At 35.3% G+C, this 19,944-nt stretch overlaps 3 protein-coding genes across 6 annotated transcripts; 1 reads left to right on the forward strand and 2 right to left on the reverse strand.

The window, feature by feature from the left end:
* The first annotated feature begins 5,345 nt into the window (after nucleotides 1-5,345).
* Nucleotides 5,346-12,174, forward strand: LOC122274183 (death-inducer obliterator 1-like). Of its 2 annotated transcripts, none has more exons than XM_043083184.1 (5): nucleotides 5,346-5,499; nucleotides 6,424-8,660; nucleotides 9,574-9,694; nucleotides 10,448-10,507; nucleotides 10,797-12,174. In XM_043083184.1, the coding sequence occupies exons 2-5, from the start codon at nucleotides 6,439-6,441 to the stop codon at nucleotides 11,790-11,792; spliced, it is 3,399 nt and encodes a 1,132-aa protein (XP_042939118.1). In that variant the 5' UTR covers nucleotides 5,346-5,499; nucleotides 6,424-6,438; the 3' UTR covers nucleotides 11,793-12,174. The 2 variants fall into 2 exon arrangements, with proteins under 2 accessions (XP_042939118.1, XP_042939117.1); XM_043083183.1 differs by having other exon boundaries at nucleotides 5,350-5,499; nucleotides 6,373-8,660.
* A 275-nt stretch (nucleotides 12,175-12,449) lies between these two features.
* LOC122274184 (dnaJ homolog subfamily B member 1) lies at nucleotides 12,450-16,569 on the reverse strand. Its single transcript, XM_043083185.1, has 3 exons — nucleotides 15,030-16,569; nucleotides 13,905-14,308; nucleotides 12,450-13,196 (listed from the first exon to the last, which is right to left on the reverse strand). The coding sequence occupies exons 1-3, from the start codon at nucleotides 15,192-15,194 to the stop codon at nucleotides 12,758-12,760; spliced, it is 1,008 nt and encodes a 335-aa protein (XP_042939119.1). The 5' UTR covers nucleotides 15,195-16,569; the 3' UTR covers nucleotides 12,450-12,757.
* Nucleotides 16,570-16,896: 327 nt separating this feature from the next.
* On the reverse strand, nucleotides 16,897-19,350 carry LOC122274185 (polyadenylate-binding protein-interacting protein 5-like). 3 transcript variants are annotated; one of them, XM_043083186.1, is made up of 3 exons: nucleotides 19,166-19,350; nucleotides 17,775-18,163; nucleotides 16,897-17,455 (listed from the first exon to the last, which is right to left on the reverse strand). In XM_043083186.1, exons 1-3 carry the CDS (start codon nucleotides 19,320-19,322, stop codon nucleotides 17,291-17,293), a joined length of 711 nt encoding a protein of 236 aa, XP_042939120.1. In that variant the 5' UTR covers nucleotides 19,323-19,350; the 3' UTR covers nucleotides 16,897-17,290. The 3 variants fall into 3 exon arrangements, with proteins under 3 accessions (XP_042939120.1, XP_042939121.1, XP_042939123.1); XM_043083187.1 differs by having other exon boundaries at nucleotides 17,775-18,222; nucleotides 19,166-19,304; XM_043083189.1 differs by having other exon boundaries at nucleotides 17,775-18,229; nucleotides 19,166-19,302.
* Nucleotides 19,351-19,944: the final 594 nt, after the last annotated feature.

A 19,944-nucleotide genomic window follows, 5' to 3' on the forward strand; every position in this document is an offset into this window, starting at 1 on the left:
ATCATAATCATTCAAAATAATGCATTTATTCATTTTGAAAGTAACTGTAAATCCTTTATCACATAATTGACTTATACTCAAAAGATTATGTTTTAAACGTTCAACAAGTAGAACATCTTCAATTATAAGAGAAGATTTATTATCAATTTTACCTATTCCCACGATCTTCCCTTTCGAGTTGTCTCCAAATGTCACGTGTCCTTCTTCTTTAGATCTAAAATCAAAGAACTTAGTCTTGTTTCCCGTCATGTGTCTTGAACATTCACTATCTAAAAACCACTTGTTTTTGCTTGTGGATGACTTCATGCATACCTATAAAAACAATTAAAATGATTTTTCCTGGTACCCAAGTTCTTTGGGTCCTTTATTTATGAGTATTAGAAGAAACAAAATTTTTAGGTACCTATATGACCCTAACAGTCATTGTATGATTTCTTCTAATAGGACAAGTATGATAATTATGACCATTTCTATTACAGAAATTGCAAATAGCATGTGACATATATGAAGAACTTGAATGATTATAATAATATCTTTTTTTGACAAAATTATTTTTATGAAAAAAATTTTGATTATTGGTATTTGATATAGAAGGATTATCAAAGAAATTTTTATAAGGTTTGTATTTTTGTTTTGGCATATATCCCAAGCCTGCCTTGTCAAAAACACATATTTGACTACCAAGAAGTTTTTCAAAATTTATTTTTCCATTCGTAAAGTTTTCAACAATATTTTCTAAATCGGTTTTCTTCTTATTCAATTCAATATTTTCATCTTTCAAAATGATATTTTCTTTTCTTAAAATATCAATTTCATTTATTAAAGAAAAATTTTTCTTTTTCAAAGCAGTATATTTGATAGCCAATTTTTCAAATTCCTCATAAACCTCTTCTAAAACATTTTGCAATTCTTCATATGAAGGATTTTCAATATTATCAAGATTTGTTACCTCAATGTCATCTTTAGCCATAAGACAAAGATTTGCTGATTCTTCATTGCTTGCTTCACTATCTGAGCTAATTGAATCATCATCCCATGTAGCTTTCATTGCTTTCTTGCCCTTGTTTCGATCTTTCTTTAACAGAGGACAATCTGGTTTGATATGACCAGATTTATTGCATTTATAACAAATTAAAGTGTCATTTTTACCTGAATCTTTCTTGAAAAACTTTTTGAAGGATTTCCTCGGAGGAGTTCTATTTTTCTTCAAGAACCTCTGAATTCTTCTTGTTATCATCGCAACTTCTTCATCTTTATCGTCATTTTTCACATCTTCATCACTTTCACTTTCATGAGGAACAGCTTTAAGTGCTAAGCTCGTTTTTGGCTTTCCTTCTTCTTCTCCTCTTTTCAATGTGTACTCATGGGTGATAAGTGATCCGATGAGTTCATTGACTTCGAGCTTCTTGAGGTCTCTAGCTTCAAGAATCGCTGTAACTTTTGATTCCCAACGTTTTGGTAAAGAGTTGAGAATTTTTCTTACTATCTCCACCTTGGAATAAACTTTGCCAAGAGCTGTCAAGCTGTTTATGATGTTAGTAAAACGAGTGTGCATATTAGAAATTGATTCATCATCATTCATCTTAAACATTTCATATTTATGAGTAAGAATATAAATTTTTGATTCTTTGACTTGCAAAATTCCTTCATAAGTTACTTCCAAGTTATCCCAAATTTCCTTTGCCGTAGCGCAATTCATTATTCTATTAAACTCATTTCCATTAAGAGCATTATATAATAAATTCATAGCAGTTAAATTTAAAGTATAAAGTCTATCGTCTTCACGATCAAACTCTTATTCTTCCTTTTTGACCTTTACTCCATCAACCACTTTTGTTGGAATATAAGGTCCATTTACAATACATTTTCAGATTTTTCTACCTTGAGCTTGAAGAAATATTCTCATTCTAACTTTCTAGAAAGAGTAATTATCTTCACAAAAGAGTGGAGGCCGACTGCTAGATTGACCTTCACCAAATGAAACTGCAATGTTAGCCATAAGATCCTAACTCAAAAGATAGTTAATCTTATAATAGAGCTCTTAGCTCTGATACCAATTGTTACTGATCATAGGCCGCACCTATGTCACCTAACAATTGTACCTACCAGACTAGCCGGCCACCGTCTCTACCGGTGCACCGTCACTCATGGTCGGAGAGTCTTGCTTCGGTGACACAGTCACAAGCGAGAGTTCCCATGAGTGATCTGCCTGTATGAACAATACAGGTCAACTAGCTCTGATACCAATTGTTGCCCAGATGACTAACACAAGAGGGGGGTTAATTGAGTTGTATTTAAAAAAATAACAATTATAAATCAAATATATAATGTAAAATATAAACAAAATATGAAATAACAATAAATATAAAGAGTAAGGGTAAGAGAGAAGCAAACTCAGTATGTTAACGAGGTTCGGCCCCACTGCCTACGTCCTCGCCTCAGGCTACCCCTTGAGGATTCCCAAATTCACTATTCAACCTCCTTCAGGTGGAGATAGAAACTTATTACACATTTGAACAACACCGCTACAAAGGATCCGTGTAGAACACCCTTTACACTTGCAATCACCTTACAAGTGGTGATTCAACTATTCCCCGTATAGAATACTTTCTACACGTACAAGGGTTATACACACCCTTTTTCTGATACAAAAGTTGATAGTGGGTAGGTTATCAGAAAACACTCCTCAATGAGTGAAATAAGAACAATACAACACAAACTATATCTCTCAAAATGAATAAGGATTAAGGCTCAATGCTTAGAGAAGAGAGAATGAAAGCTTTGAATGAATGTTGTATGCTCTGAATGTTGTAAATGTGAAGCTCTCAAATGATCTATTTATAAGCATATGAGACTTCATATTCAAATTTAAAATGATTCACATGTTAAAGACAACATTATTCACTTTTTCAAAAAAATTCAAATAAAAGGTTCTTCTTTTTCAATTGTCAAAGACAACATCATTCACTTTTTCAAAAAAATCAAACCTAATCTTTTACTTTTGACATATGACAAAATGAGCACACTTTCATTTTCAAAAAATTCAAACCTAATCTTTTACTTTTTTTATATGACAAAATGAGCACACTTTACTTTTCAAAATTTTCAAACAAAATTATCTACCTTTTGTATAAGTCTAAAAAAGCATCAATCACTTTTAAAAATATTCAAATAAAACATGCACATGTGAAAGATGATAATCAATCATCTTTAATATTTTCAAAGTTCAACCCTTTAATCAAGGCATGCACATGCAAAAGATGACAATCAATCATCTTTCAAAATTTTCAAAAATATTCATACACATGTGGAAAATGTATTTTAATGCTTTATGATAAAATATTAATTTTGAGCATTAATCCTAATTTCGAATTTTAAGAGATTTACAACATTACTCTATGACTTTAATGTGAACTTGTTTCCTTCTTGCTCATGCTTGGTTCTTTGATGTGTTTGATTCTATTGTGTGAACAACTTGAGCTTGAAACTCCTTTATTCTTTGAATTCATTTGTTATCATTAAAATCCATGTGTAGATTTATAATCACATGAAACTTGAAACCTTGGGTTCAACATTGAGAATGTGATACATTAGATTAAAAAAGCATTTTTTGTTGTAAGATTCTTTTATGAATATAACATCTCTCATAATTCTATTTTAAAGGTCTCCACATCACACACAATTCATGTGGTATAATTTAATTTAAAAAATAAAATTTAAAAATTTAAAACTTATAATTATAAATCAAATTATGCCATATAAATTAGAGCCGTGCTACACCTTCGATGGCTCCCGACAAGACCAATAGGTCTTTTTTATTCATATATTTAAATATAATTTTTTAAATTTATAATATCATTAAAAAAACTTAAATCACTTAAAATAAAAATACTTATTGGTATCTATCCGTTTTATTCTATGGATTATCAATTATGTATGGTATAAAAATTCATAAATCAATTAAAATTTGGGCCAGCCTGCTTCAATGTTTCGGATACAAAATTAAAGTGGGTTTAAGTACCGCATTTTTTAGGTGTTTACTCAAACTAGGCCAGGCCCAACCATCTCCTGACCTGGACGTAGCATGTACAGCTCAGCTTTGGAATGGGCAGGCAACGGAGCATCACCTCCTGTCGTCGATTTTGTATGATGTAGAATTCTGCTCATCGTCTTTTAATTATCTTTATATTGTATTATATTTTTATTGTTTTCTCTTAATAAATATATAATATAGAAATAATAAATAGAAGAATTCAATTAATGTAATAAGAATAAATAAATAAAAAATTAAAACACCAATGATATGTAATGTGCGTAGCTGAATAGTATTTCTCTTTTAGGATTCTAATTTTGTCAGACAATAAATAAATATTAAAAGAAAGCATTGAGGACGAGAGAATATATATAAAAATCTATTCAATTTCGGATTAATTCTTATTTATTTAGTTATATGGGCGAAGATGTTATTTGGTGAAAATATTCAAAATAAATAAATAAATAAAATAATAAAACTCTTAATGCCATTATTTGTTGCGATAAAAGTGATTGAAGACAAATAAAAAGAAGATATCATATGTATATATAAATATATATATATATTTTAAGCTTACTGTTTAGAAAGATATTAGATTTATAAAGACTTATGAAAAATAATATTATAAAGTAAGATAACTTGACGTGAGCTTGTTTTTAACAGAAGTAATATTTATAGTTAATGTCATGCATTCTTTTTTTTCAAAAAAAAAAAAAAAGTAAATATGTATAAAATAAATTAATTTTTTGATAATAAACCTCAAATTTTTTAATTAAAAAGAGTGATATGCTTACACCCTCACGTATTTAATTTTTAGAGTACTGTTATATTTATAAAAAAATTATATAAAAATAATTTTATAAACTGATATGATTTTATTTAACCTGTTAGATTTATTTTATAATAAAAGTAATTTTAAAATTTGATAAATCACATCAAGTCATATAAATTTATAAAATTATTTTTATTTAATTTTTTTATAGTTAGAATATTTTTTATTTAACATTATTTTTATTTAAAAATGGGAATATTTATGTGTTATTTAGATAGTGAAATGAGATAATTTTAAATAAAAATTAAAAGATAAAGAAAATATTATTTTTAATATTTAAAAAAGAAATTAAATTGTTTTTTATATAAAAATTTAAAAAATTTATAATAAAAAAAAAAGAGATGAGATAAAGATAGATTTTGAATCTGTGAGTGTATTTCTCCATTCAAACGTGCCGTGATTCACTGTCCAAAAGAAAACTGCGGACCCCACTTCTCAGGAAGACGCTAGTGCTCCACGCGTCAAAAGCAGGCTCTAGAGAACCGCTCAGGTTCACGTATAAGTCGTGGGGTGCGAAGATATAAGCTTTCAAAGCCAACCAGCCTATCTCTTTTTCTCGCCGACTCTCTCCTGTATATCTCAGCTTATCTTTTCGACTGCGTGCTCGCTGATTCTCTGGCGAATTTACGTTCAGGTACTCTTCCCCACCATATGAGCCTAACCCATCGCTGTAACAAAACCCTTGGATTTGTCTTAAATTGATTGAATATATAGCTTCTTTTGATTTCCCTTTTTTAAAGGTTTTGTTAGGTTTAGTGTTTTTTGAACGTGAGTCGTTGCGTTCGATTTAATGGCGTTTCTTCTGCATAGGTGTTCTGGATGAAATTTGATGGAATTATCACTCGTGTGCTTGAGAAACCAATTTATGTTGGTATATAAATTGGGGTTTCTTCGCCTTTTTTATTTTTATTTTTTATTTTTAATTTCTGGTGTGATTTGCGAGATTTTCAATGCTGATTTCGTAAGCAGAAATCTCCTAGAATTGTCAGTTGGACTTTGATTGTATGAACCGTATTTTACTAAAATTTTTGCCTTCCAGCGTTAATTTAGTGTTTTAGATTGAATTTTTGTAGCAGATAGTATGACAGCCATTTATGTTATCTTGATACTTTTTGCATGGAACCGTTAGATCGTATGTTCATGCTCGCTAAAAAATATTTATGCAGTTCATTGCCTCCAACATTGTAACTGCATAAATGTGTTGTACCCAAACACATTCACGCACACAAAATCCGGCTAGATAAAATTCTGCTTTCACAGTTCTTTACTCTCTTGTTGATTTGTGATTGTTGGATTTTTGCTAGTTTAACTGTGAGTTTTCATTTCTTCATGTGCAATAGAAATTTTGTTTTGCCAGTCTTTCATTTTGTAGTTAGTTTTGGATCTTCAGCTACGTATATCTATTTTTGAATGCATATTTTTGTCTTAAGGATGCACAGCCTTATGAACATGTTTGAATGGTACTACTGGGTCAAGAAACTTTGAATATTCAAATTTTGTTTTGTAGTAAGTTATTTGTTGCTAGTCCAGCATATCCAACAATCCTGTTTGTCAGCAGTTATCAACACCAAGCATGCAAATGGGTCAGTTGGAACCCATTCTGAGCAAAGTGGACTCATCAGTGCAAGAGATGCAAATGGGGCTGATGGGATCTGTATCTAATGTTCCTGCAGCTCATCCGCATTCACTGTCTAACAAGCCAGTGGGATTAATGGATCCCTTTTCCAGCAATCCTGGGTTTCCTAGGTTTTCAATGTCAAACGTACAAACAGTTGGTGGAGAATCGAAGGCAAATAGTCTGGGCTTCCAACAGTTAAAACCAAATGGGCAAATAGGATTGATGGAAACCATGCCAAACAATGCAGGTTTCCAGCAGTTGTCTGCATCAATTAAGCGAAAGGCACCAGTGGAACCTGTTTATAATAATACTGCTTTGCAGCAGTTATCACTTCCTAACAAACGTATAGCACAGTTGGAGCATAGACCTTGGCTGCAGCAAGTATCTGGACCAAATAAAAAATCTGTCCAGATGCAATACATGTCCGCCACTCCTGGATCACAAACACAAATTAAGAAAGTGGCATCCAGTAAATCTGGTTCACAGCGTTCTGCTATTCCAAAAAATCAAATGGCAGCAGGACAACCATCTCCAAAGGTTCAAACTGAGTCTTCCGAGTCTGTTAGATCCAAGATGAGAGAATCACTAGCTGGTGCCCTAACATTGGTTTCTCAGCAGAAAGCCAAATCTTCAAGTCCAGAGAAGCATTCTCAGAGTGACATTGCAAGTGCGTCAGGGCAGATTGAGAAGACTTCTCACCCAGCTGAATCTCTCTCCAATGCTGCTGATGCTCCTGATGGTGTATCTATAGAGCCTAAATCGACTTTCCCCTACCAAAGAAACAAGAATGGTGGAAGTGAGTCTGTTGGGATTTTGGCTAGTGAGAATCCTGGTGATTCTACCCAGGCCCTGCAATCTGATGGGCAAGAATTCCATTCAAGTTATGTTTTGCCTGATGAAGATGTTTCTTTTAGTAATGACTTCTTCGTCAGAGATGAACTTTTACAGGGAAATGGGCTCTCCTGGGTATTGGAGTCGGATATGCAGGTGGCAGAAAAAAGGGAAATTCATACTGCCAAAGAATTGGAGCACGATGAACTGGGTAGAGTTCCCAATGAAGAAGCCATTCAAACTCCACAAATGGTGGCATTTAAAATTGAAGCAGAACTCTTCAAATTATTTGGTGGTGTGAATAAGAAGTATAAAGAGAAGGGAAGGTCTCTTTTGTTCAATTTGAAAGATCGCAATAATCCTGAACTGAGAGAGAGAGTCATGTCTGGGAATATTCCCCCAGAACGGCTATGTTCTATGACTGCAGAGGAACTCGCTTCTGAGGAGCTTTCCCAATGGCGGATAGCGAAGGCAGAAGAGTTTGCCCAAATGGTTGTCTTGCCGGATGCAGAAGTTGATATTAGACGTTTGGTGAGGAAAACACACAAGGGTGAATTTCAAGTAGAACTTGAACAAGATGATGGTGTTTCAATGGATGTTTCTGTTGGGGCTAGTTCACTCACACGAAGAGAATCCAATATCAAGGAGGCGGAGGTACCTTACCCTTCTAAACATGATAGAACCAAGGATGAAGGGGATGCTTCCGGTGAAAAGAGTAATTTAGATGACCGGGACACCTCATATACGCTTACTATTCCTTCCAGTGATGGTACTGATTTAATGCAGGGGCTAATGGTTGATGATATGAAGGATGCAGATTTTTTACCCCCTATTGTATCTCTAGATGAGTTTATGGAATCACTTGACTCAGAGCCACCATTTGAAAATTTACCAGTGGGTGATGGAAAGAAGACCCCCATTCCAGACAAGGATGAGTCAGAGCCAAGATCTGCATCAAAGTCATCTGAGCCTACTCCAAAAGAAGATATGGCCACAGATGAACCCGCAAAATCTGATGTAACATACTCAAAAACCGATGCTGATCAGAAATGCAATGAAGATGATGGTGGTGTGAAATCCAGTGATGGTCATGATGACATGAAACCAAGTGATTGTCAGACTGATGTGAAATATAATGAGAGTAATACTGGTGCTGATGTAAATTCCAGTGTCAGTCATGCTGAAGTGAAATCCAGTGAAAGCTATTCTGATTGCAGACCCGGTGACAACCGTGCAAAATCAGAAATTGTACCTCCTGCTGGTGTATCAACAGGTGCTCATGTCTGGGAAGGTTCACTCCAGCTGAGCACGTCAGCTGTGGCCTCTGTTGTTGGCATCTTCAAAAGGTTTGTCTAGTCACTTAAAGCTTTCATTTGTTTAGTGTTGTTCCGTCCTGTAAATATTTGTTTATATATTTGTTAAAACCGAGCGAAGACCTACACTTATGCATTTATGCCTTGATTACTTAGATAAAGTTTTGGATTATGTGCCAGTCGGTGAAATTGAATTATCTATGCATATAATTTTTGTTTGATAAAATAAAGCTTTATTGAATCAAATAAGTAAGTGAAGTTCAAAGTACACAAGAAGCATACAAGAGAGAACACCTAGTTACAAGTTAGGAGCTAGAAATATAAATCCCTTGGATTTATAGGGGGGAATTTATAAATCCCCCTTGCTACTTACAAAAAAAAAGAGAAAGGGTTTGTACTTTTAAGCTGTTGGACCTAATTATGGATGCATCATTCGGTATCATATGGTAAAATTTTGCATGGTATGCCAAAGCATCATCAGGTGCTTTTGGATCAAAAGGCTCAAAATAATATGGGATGAAGATTGGAAACGTAATAGGTACTAGAGTTCCAAATTAGAATATGTTATAGAGTGACAACTGAGGGATGTTGAAGTGCATCGTTTTTATATTGTTTAGACTCCATTTCTGATTTGGGAGAGGTTAAAAAGGTACGCTGACATCAAAGTCTGTGCTGGGGGGATGGATGATTATGTTGGCGTTTCATGCGATTGTCAATCCTTTTCAGCAGATGATGTGAAGATTAGTGTTGCAGGTGTATTTTATATGTGATAGACTATACACAAAATCATAACACAATAACCTCTGTCTATATCATAACAGTCGAGCGGATGTGATTCGTACTTATCTATAGATAATGCGAGTCATTAAATTTTGTTTTTGCGAATTCATTATGGATCTTTGTAGTTCAGTTTTTGCTTCTTGCTGATTTTATTTTCTTGTTATAGTGGTGAAAGAATATCTGCAAAAGAGTGGCCCAGTTCACTTGAAATCAAGGGGAGAGTAAGACTTGATGCGTTTGAGAAGTTTCTCCAAGAGCTTCCATTGTCACGCAGTCGTGCTGTCATGGTATCTAATGTTACTTTTCTTCATTGTATTGCTGTATCCTTATATTCTAAGTTCATTTAAAAAAAAAAAAAAAAAAAAAAAAGGTCCCTTCCAACAAGCTTGGTATTTTCATCGATCTCCCATCTAGTAATCGTACCGTGTGGCATCATCCAATACACCAATGACATTTGTCTTAGGCTAATGAGACCTTTGGTCATATTTGGCACGAGGAAAATTATAAATTTAAAGGAAAAATATTTTTTTGGGCGAATGATCTCCTTTGAAGTTCTTAACTTGCTTAAACAGGGCTTTGCTTTCCTGCTCAAGCTGTTCGAACAAATACAACGGAGTCGTCTTCTTTTATCTGCCAAAGTTTGTAATAAATAGATATGATAAAAATGCCCCCAATTAAATGATTGTCCAATTGGCACGACGTTGTTGGATGGTTGCATCGTGTGTGTGTGTGTGTGTGAGAGAGAGAGAGAGAGAGAGAGAGAGAGAGAGAGAGAGAGAGAGAGAGACGCCAGTAATCTCGTGGTATACAAGCTGTAACAATTAATTGAACCCACGCAATTGACAAGTCACTCTTTACTTTCAAGTGAAAATGTCGCTCCCATGTGATAAGAAGCCTTATCAGATTATTAAATACAGAAAAATCTGTTGGTCACCCCCAAAAATGAAGTTATCTTTTTGAGTTTTCTCTTTCCTATTGTTATTATTGTTAATATTATAATATCTAATCCTAATTTTCTGTTGTATTTTGCCTTTTCGCAGGTGATGCATTTTGTTGTTGGAAATGGGTCTCTTGAGAGCGAGCAAGCGAGTCTTCTTGAGGTAAATTTAGAGATTTAGAAACCAATTTCAACTTATTTCATCTCATCATTATAATTCTTTTAAATTTTTATATAAAATATAATAAACATTTAATTATTTTATATTCTAAAACAATAATAATATTAAAAATAATATTTTATTCAACTTTTATCTAAATTCATCTCATTTTAATTCACTATTCAAATCAAACCTGGATCTTAATCTGGATCTTAATCTGTATTAAGATTGTGGTTTTGTCCTTTTGATAGGCGAAATCAATTCACGTGCTTCGAATTTGCCGTGTTTGCAGGTGGCAGATTCATACGTTTCGGATGAGAGAGTGGGTTTTGCGGAGCCTGCGCCTGGGGTGGAACTTTACTTTTGTCCGCCACATAAATCAACACTTGAAATCCTCCCAACGGAGCACGTCGAGTCACTTAATAAAATCGATAATGGCCTAATTGGTGTTATTGTTTGGAGAAAGGCCCAGCTAACTTCCAGGATATCAATCAACTCATCCTCACATCAGAAACATAAAAAGCAAAATGTCACATCTAGTACGAGACAGCAACAAACGAATATGAATGCCAGTTTCACACCCAAATCAAACCCCCCTCGAGGCTTAACTCCCACCAATTTCAAACCCTCACCTGATGATGAAGACGACGATGTTCCTCCTGGGTTTGGCCCCCGTGATGAAGATGACCTTCCTGAGTTCAAATTTTCCGGTGGCTCGGTCCCATCTTCGCAACACAATTTTGTCAAAACTAGGGGGCTTGGACCGGCACCAATTCCTTCACTTTCTCAAACCCCATCTCGCCCTGTGGATCAAATCAGGGAGCTTATACACAAGTACGGACAACCTCAGGCCGTTGGGTCTTCAGGAAACTGGCAGGACGATAAACGTTTTGGGGTTGCGGTTCAGCCATGGAATGATGACGATGACGACATACCGGAGTGGCAGCCACAAGCCCCTCGGCACCAACTTCCACCCCAACAGTCTATTTACAGCTTTCAGCAACCAATCCTGCGGCCACATTTGGTGAACCAACCACCTTTGGGATCAACTCCTCAACAGCCATCGCATGAGTCAATGGTGGCGATGCAGTCTCTGCAACCATCCATGAATGTGACGCAGGTCCCACAAGGAACTTGGTGGGTTCCTACTGTCCAGGGGAGTGGGCAGCAACCAAGTAACTTAGCTTCTCAACCCAATGTAGGGCAGTTTTACGGGGTGCCCGGTCGAGGTGTTGTGCAGCCAGGCGTGGCCTGGCGACAGAATGCCCCCCAAAGTGGAGGCGTCTGATATTTTTTTCATTGTATAGTTATGTCTCATTTTCCCATTTTCAAGTTATGCGCAGTTCCATTACGATAGACGTTTTTCATGGTGGCTAGCTTCGCAGTTTCTGGAGCATGCCAAAAACCAATTTTGCCATGCTACAGAAAAGGGCATAATCAATCAAGATAAAGATGTTAGTTTAGGGGAGCTGCTAGCTTTTAAGCGTTTCATGGCGTAGGATGAATAATTTTCTAAATCCTGGAACTCTCAACATTGCCGAACCCTTCCGGATCACAATTGGAACGTTTTGGATGTTGTATGGGCGGAGTGGCCCTATTTGTGTGTACCATGATTACTTTTGTACAATGTTGGCTTCTGGTCATTAAATACTGTAGGATTCTCGTGCGCATATTCTTTGTACTTAACGCATCACTTTAGGATGTCCGAATTAAAATTTATACGGTAAATAAAGGGGGTGGTCTGCAGAAGTTTCAGACTGTAGAGGTGAAGAAGCTGGCAGAGACACGTGCGAAGAAGAAGGGTTTTACAATAGGAAAAATATAGTTGTAAACATAATGCATTAATTTATACATTAATATGATGTGATTGGTCAAAAAGTAAATTTTATTAAAAATAATATTAATTTAAATTTTAAATATGAATAAATTAGTATTGATACATAGATTATTACAAGATCGTGTTTGTATATAGCAAAACTCCATCCAGGAAGATCACAAGGGGAAGAAAGAGCAAAAATAGTCACAAAGAAAGAAGGATACATAGCACAACAGCCTGGTAAAAACCAGTAAAAATACAAAGAGGAAAGGTATTTGGGAATAATTTCTCAGTACGCTGGCATCTCTCTCCGAGTGTTCTAACACCAAAGTGGATCTCTTGGATATAATGCAACTTTAATTTTTTCGAGTGGGTTTCATTGATGTCCCCAAATTAGTGTCAAATAGATGTAGAAAAAAGATAACAAGGTCCTCAACTCAACCCCCCAAAGCACGCTTAAGGCCTACTCTTTGCTCAGGTGTCAATCTCGTAGGAAACTTCACCTCAAATTTTATCCTCAAATCGCCTCTATTACCTGGCTCTTTCACTATTGGCATTCCCTCTCTTGCAACGACAAACTCATAACTTGGGCTCACAATGTCAGTCACCGGAATTGATAAATTACGGCCATCAAGCGTGACGAGATTAACCGTGGTCCCTCCCAGTGCCTCGGCCAACGACACTCTTTGGTTCACAATGAGGTCATTCCCATCTCTTTTGTATACATCATGGGGTTTCTCATCAATCACAAACACCAGGTCTGCTGGGAGCTGGTTATGCTGTTCATTTCCTTTGTCTGGGAAAGTGATCTTGGTTCCTTTCTTCCATCCAGGCTTCACATCAATGGTCAATATCTCTGTTTCTGGCACTTGTCGCCTGCAATGCAATGTTTGCAGAGGAAATAACAATTATCAATTAGAGGAGGAACAAGTGAGACTGAAGTTGTCAAAAAAGAAGTCGTTTATGATGTTTAAAAGGATTCCATCGCCTTCTTTTTTTACTTATCAATGAATTTTATCACTCAAGGATTATAGACCAACATCTATACCAGCAGCATGACATTCTCGCGATGTTCAGATGTAGAAGAACTGAAGAAATTGGGCACTTTCATTGTTACAAGGAAAAAAATGGAAACAGAACAATTTTGTTTATGCCTATGTTTTTGCAATTAAAAAAAAGGAAGACATTAGAGTATTAGTAATTTACTATATTACAGAGCAGATTAGCATGATGAACTGTGGAAAAATGCCATTGAACACGCTCAAAAGAAGGAAAAACTTTCATCCTTAACCTGAAAACCAAATAATCCAATCTACCAAAGGTTATAGAGTTGGTGGAGATTGCAAGTGGATAATTACTGTGAGCAGATGCGCCAGTTTTGAAAGTAAGTTGGCCCTCACTCAAGCAAGAAAATGACAAGAAGAGATGTCATATGCTATTACATAAGGTCACCATAGAGTAAAACCTTCAAAAGAAGCACATCGATCCAGGTTTCAATCTGTTTCTTGGTTAGGTAAGATCATTCCAGCAGTTTATCAAGGGAGAAAGCAAGAAGGATCAACAGTTTGAGAAGAAAATACATACCCATTAGCATCAACAACAGTCCTTGAAATCTTCATTTTCCTTGTTGATCCAGAGTAAAGCTCTGCAAGGCTGCATGGCAGTTTGCTCTCCACAGGTGGTGGTTTCTTTGGCATGCTGCCCTCACTATTTGTTCGAAATATATTGTCACTCCCACTGAACCCTCCAAAGATCCCTGAGCCATCAGACGGGAACCTCATAGACCTCCCAGGTCCTGAAGAACCGAATCCAAAAGGGCTACTTCCAAAGAATTCTGCAAAAATGTCCTCTGCATTCCTAGGGTTGAACCCACTTTCCCCACAGCCATTTCCAAATGGGAACCCACCACTGCCAGATGGTGGCATATCTTTCAACCCTTCCTCACCATACTGATCATAAATAGCCCTCTTCTGCGGGTCACTCAATACCTGAATTTAACTAAAAAAATTTAAATTTACATTCTATCAAGTCAAGTGTAATATTAACAGAAATTAACCTTAAAAATTCAAATATGATTGCAGATGCTATCATTAAGGAGCAACCTTATTGTAAACTAATATTAAGTATAAGATAGTGCTTCTAAGTTCTATTTGAATTTCGAGAAACTGTAGAAAAAGAAAAGAAATTTAGAACCCAAAAAACTGTGAATCCATTCTATCTTAAGCCATGCCTTCCCTTCTTTACATATATCTGAAAAAGTCGTCTTTCTTGCTATCTCAACCACGATGATTTAGAAAATTAGAAACAATATACACTGACTCTTTTACTTTTGCTAACTTGATTTTGTCTCTAGTCCCATACATGTGTTCATTTTCACATAATGTTTTATCTCAGTCATCCATCTTACCGTTTCAATTTTGAGGCTATCAGCTATGCTAAGATTACGATCATGTTACTTCCTGACAATCCCATATCTAATAACATAATTTTATTCTGGTAAGGAAAAACGACGCAGATTGAAGGGGACAAAAAAGAAAAGAAAAAGAATCTCAGACTTGATTTTCTTTCCTTCTCCTAAGTCAAGCAAAATTCAAGCAAGCTATTTTAAATGTAACTACCAAACCAACGAGCTACAAGGGGAAAAAAGGGAATCCAATGGAAAACAGAAACAACATCTTGGGACAAGAAAAGTCGGGAAAAAAGCATTGCCTCATAGGCTTCGGAGATCTGCTTGAATTTGGCTTCGGCTTCTTTCTTGTTTGTGGGGTTCTTGTCAGGATGCCATTTCATTGCCAATCTCCTATAAGCCTTCTTGAGATCTTCATCGGTAGCATTCCCGTTCACCATCAATACTTTGTAGTAATCAACACCCATTTCTGATCGTAGCCCAATAAATGTTCGATACAAACTTTTCTTAAATCTTCAAACCTTTACCCTTCCCACAAACACCCAGATCATCAAACAGGATCCTTTGCTCAGCTCTCACACAAACTCTCTCTCCCTCTACCTCTGACAATTAGGCGTCAAAATCAGCTTCCTCCAGAAGAAACCACATGAAAATGGTGAAAGAAAACAGAATTGTTGGGAAATCTGAAACGGTGATCCTACAATATCATTGATCTTCCTCGCTGAATTTTTCTAAGGAAGTTTTCACGTCTAGAAAGAGACAAACATAACGAGCATTATGGTTTTGGTGCCAATGGAGATTTTTGGGTTTCATGAATTATAAACCGAGAGTTGCGGACCTCTGTTTGTTAATGTCGTTTGAAACATTAAATACCTTCTCATTTTTGTTATTTTATTTTATTTTTTCCTTTCGTTTATTTCCGGCTAGGAGTTTTCTTCTTTGTGAGAGCCACGGCCCACGCCAACATTTACTACATAAAAATTTCTCTTCTGTGGCCATACAACACGACATTTAAAATAAATAATAACCGAAACACATCGAGTGAACAATCAAAAGTTTCAAACTCTGCAATTCAGGCGATTTTTGACAACGACGTAAATTAAAAGGCCTGCAAACCCACTTTCACATATCTCTTTGTCAATAAAGAAAGCATTTTTCAGCTTACGAAGGGATGACATCCTATCAAGAAGCATATTGAAATTTCAGGTATTAGAAGCCGGCCCAAGTCTTTTCATCCCAAGATAAACCTAAACCAACTCTTCCCACGACACGTTTCATGATGTCTTAAAAACAGGAAATCAAAAGCATTGTGAACGCACAGTAGATTTTCTGGGTACATTTCTCATGGAAATCGAAGTTTCTAGATTTTTCTCTAGTAACCCGAGGTAGCATAATTCTAAATTCTACACTGTAATTCGATGTAATCACAGTCATGGGTATTGATCTCTTCAATAAAATCTACGTTTCTTAGAGCGCAGGACGAAGAAACGAACAAATTTGCAAATTCTGTACGAATAATTAACCGTTGGAATTGTAGAAAGAAGCATTGCAGGGTAAAGCGGAACAGGAGCTTTGGACCTAAATTAGCAAAAAGAAAGCTCCATGGATAGTGGGATTGCAGTAGAACTGCCTTTAGTGAAATTTAAGGATTCGTTTGGTCGCAGGAAACAGCACATAGCAGAAAGGAAAAGACGAAATTGGGCGCTGTAAAATTGTAAATTGGCCAAGAATCAGGTAGTCCATTGCTCTCTCTCTCTCTCTCTCTCTCTCTCTCTCTTTTATTGTTTATTTTATGGGCAGTCCATTTGTTCTTTTATTTACACCTTGGGCGAAATTGTGTCTCCCCTGAATGTTCCTTTTTCGGGCGCCACCAGGTATAATCGGAGACAACCAATCTTAAATATCTAGATTCCAGTTACTTTTATCTTAAAATAATTACACCTTGAGAAGAACATTGGTATCATTTTAACAAGTTTAGTCAAAGGATGAAGCACCGTCAAGAGGTATGTTTTTTTTTAATAGGTAGCACCTTCAGAGGTATGTACGCCCGTTCGCGTAATAGTAATAGGTGATTTGATGGGTACGATAGGCATAACAAATCCAGAGGTTGAACTTGAGATGGGGTTCAATCTCCCATAGCTGGGGCTATATGTATCTAAACACATTGCCTCGGGAAAAAAGTACAGAAGCGGAACCATTACGGATGCTTCAGGTGACATTAGAATGAAACCATTACACAGCATATACCCCAAGCATGTCGGAGGAAATTAAGAGATACAAAACAACAAAGATCACTTTCATTTAAAAAAAAAAACTGAAACCAGCACACTAACTCTGCACAGGGGTATCTGGCCCTTCAAACAGAAAAAAAAAAAGAAGAAAAAATAGGAGAAAAAGAGCCTTAGAAAGAAAAGGGAGAAGTGAATAACAAGCAGCTGAGAACTTTACATACATCTCGACTGGTGTCTACTGTCTCCAAGGAAGATCCCATATTTGTATACGGCTTATCTACAAGACCAAATATGCCAACAAAAACAATTGTGATTGTTGTTCACAAAGTCAATCAGGAGATAGTTACGGAGCCCTTGGAACTAGATGAAGCGGCATTGGCTTCACCCCCTATATTCTTCAGTTTCAGTGATGCACAATCAACTGAAGATCCAAATTCTGAAACATCCCCGATGTCCAAAGTATCTGGCAGAATTTCAGAAGTCTCAAGAGAATAGAACTGTCAAATGAAGGCAATCATGTCCTTAGAATGATAACAGTAAAAGCATAAGATAATTCAATCAATTAAATTTATTTGATTATTATGAAAGAGAATGCCTAATAAGTAACTCCTATAAGAGACTGGGTTTATAATATTCTAGTAACAACTCTATTGAAAAGCAGGAATTGCAGCAAACAGGTATTTAGAATACATATTCCCCAAATTTATTTAATCATTCGATTCATTGTTTTTATTTGTTTTATATTTGGCAAGGAAGTAAAGAAAACAAAAATTTCGAAAGTTATAAAACTCCAAATTAAATACTTTACTCATTCACCTCAAGTTGGTTCAGCATGTCCATAGTCGCGTCCAAGTCACCCTTATTTGCCAAATAGACATCAGTAAGTGACTGAACAGATATACCAGGAAATGACATCTGAAGATATTCCAAATCCATGTCATATTCTTCATCAGATATTTGCTTATCTGTCACTTGATTCACATTTTGTGCCGATGGGACATACGCATGGACAGGTTGGCTCTTCAATGTGAAAACTTCTGGACTGGGGACTTTTTCAGTACCGTGGGACTTGGAGTCAATAGAAGCTTTGTGATGGAGCTGCACAGGGCCTCCAAACTGGACACACTCATTGTCAATTTTAGAGACTCTTGCTGTCACATAAGTGCTATCATTTGCATCTCTCTTGGAGAGCGGAATGTATGACTCTGCATATGGATTCAGAGAAGATGGCTTCATGTCTTCAATTCATAAAAGCAAAAGATCACTGTTCCCTTTCGGAAAAAAAAAAAAAAAAAAACAGGAAACGAAAAATCACACTATTAGCAGATACGACAAATGGTGAACTAAATTTCAATTAAACTAAACTTCAAAGCTTCTAGGCCATAATAGGTATTATAAAATATGAAAACAAGAGTCAAGATTATAATTGGAACCCAATGAAATCATAATAAATATTACAAGAACTTCTTCCTCTCAAGAAATGGAAGATCCATTCACCACCCTCTCATACTGAATCGGGGATATTACATTCATGCGCATAATTTTCACACCAACCAAACACAGAAATCCCTCAAACAAATATCAATTATATTAATAATCTTTTCGTAACTACCCCAGAGGCTACTTAGCAATCTCTCCTTGTATGAAGGGACAACTCAAACCGTACACGGGTGAATTCATATTATAACTTCAGAAATATAACTGAAAAATTTATACATGAAACCAAATTATACATAGAGAGGAAAATCTTCACTTACATTGAAAGACTCCGGTCGACAATATAATAGGAAAAGCGATCCTGAGGCTTAGAATATCTATGAACACCTTTTACCACGGATCATAGATCAATTCTAAGTCCACAAAAGGGAAGTTTTTTGTACGTCATACAGATTACAAATGTAAACATCACCCCCTCTCGTGAAGAACTTGATAAATGCAAATAAGAGGAGAATGTTCGAAATTGATCACTAATGTTTTAGTTTCTCTTCTTTGGTCACTGACCTACAGAATATTTTTTTTTATATTCTGGCCATCCTATAATGAAACTAATCCGACCCGAAAAATAAAACCCACGCCCAAAAATTCTAATTCAATGAAAAAAGATCCATGATTCAATCAATAATCCAAAATTTCATAGAAAAACTAGTGAAAACGAAAAAAAAAAAACAAAGTGAATGTGAACGATTGGAGATAGAGCGGAAACAAACCGAAGAGAATCAATCTCCTGAGGCAAAAATGAGAGCGATCAAAATTGAAAGAGCGATGAAAACCCGAATAGTGTTCCAGACCGGTCAGCCCGGAGCGCTCAAGAAAATGGAAAATGAATGATCGAAGGGGATACGTGGGTGGGGGGTATTTCTGCATCGAAAAGTTTCGTAACGGAGTGTTGAGGTCTGTTTGGAAACAGGGTTATCGTAACCGGGCAAATATTTGAGATTTTACCTTAAAGGCACCTCCTTTACCTACCTCTTTTTTAACCCTTTACCATTTCTAGACAAGATGTATTTTTCAAAAACAGCTTATAAAATTATTCGATATTTTTTATATTTATTTCATAATAAAAACTTATTAAATTATATCAAATTTTAATTATTCAGCCGTAACATTCCTTACTATAATAATAAAAAAATCTTAATTTTTATATTATTCTATTTTGTATTATCAGTTTTTGATATATTTTTGTTTTATCCAACACTAATGTCGTGGTTGTTATAATTATATAATAATATTTCTCTAATCATTATTTCTTTGTGATATATTAGTGTATTTTAAATATTTTTTATATTGATTATTTAAGTATTTAAATATAAGATAAAAAATAATATTTACAACTATTTTATAGTTTTAAAAATTTTATAATAAGAATGATTTTGATAATGAATTAAGATGGGATGAGAGGATATAAAATAAAAGTTAAAAGTTGAATAAAATATTATTAAAATATTTTTTTAATATATTTTTTTATTTAAAAATTTTAAAAAATAAA

Source organism: Carya illinoinensis, chromosome 8 (assembly GCF_018687715.1).
Source record: "Carya illinoinensis cultivar Pawnee chromosome 8, C.illinoinensisPawnee_v1, whole genome shotgun sequence".
NCBI lineage: Eukaryota > Viridiplantae > Streptophyta > Magnoliopsida > Fagales > Juglandaceae > Carya > Carya illinoinensis.

Coding starts and splice junctions, on each gene's coding strand:
- LOC122274183 (XM_043083184.1), top strand. CDS start 6,439: ATGCAAATGGGTCAGTTGGAACCCATTCTGAGCAAAGTGGACTCATCA. Junction 9,695..10,447: donor CACGCAGTCGTGCTGTCATG/GTATCTAATGTT, acceptor GCCTTTTCGCAG/GTGATGCATTTTGTTGTTGG. Junction 10,508..10,796: donor AGCAAGCGAGTCTTCTTGAG/GTAAATTTAGAG, acceptor CCGTGTTTGCAG/GTGGCAGATTCATACGTTTC.
- LOC122274184 (XM_043083185.1), bottom strand. CDS start 15,194: ATGGGTGTTGATTACTACAAAGTATTGATGGTGAACGGGAATGCTACC. Junction 14,309..15,029: donor AGATCTCCGAAGCCTATGAG/GCAATGCTTTTT, acceptor AGTTAAATTCAG/GTATTGAGTGACCCGCAGAA. Junction 13,197..13,904: donor ACTGTTGTTGATGCTAATGG/GTATGTATTTTC, acceptor ATTGCATTGCAG/GCGACAAGTGCCAGAAACAG.
- LOC122274185 (XM_043083186.1), bottom strand. CDS start 19,322: ATGCAGAAATACCCCCCACCCACGTATCCCCTTCGATCATTCATTTTC. Junction 18,164..19,165: donor CAGGAGATTGATTCTCTTCG/GTTTGTTTCCGC, acceptor ATCCATATGCAG/AGTCATACATTCCGCTCTCC. Junction 17,456..17,774: donor ACATGCTGAACCAACTTGAG/GTGAATGAGTAA, acceptor TTCATTTGACAG/TTCTATTCTCTTGAGACTTC.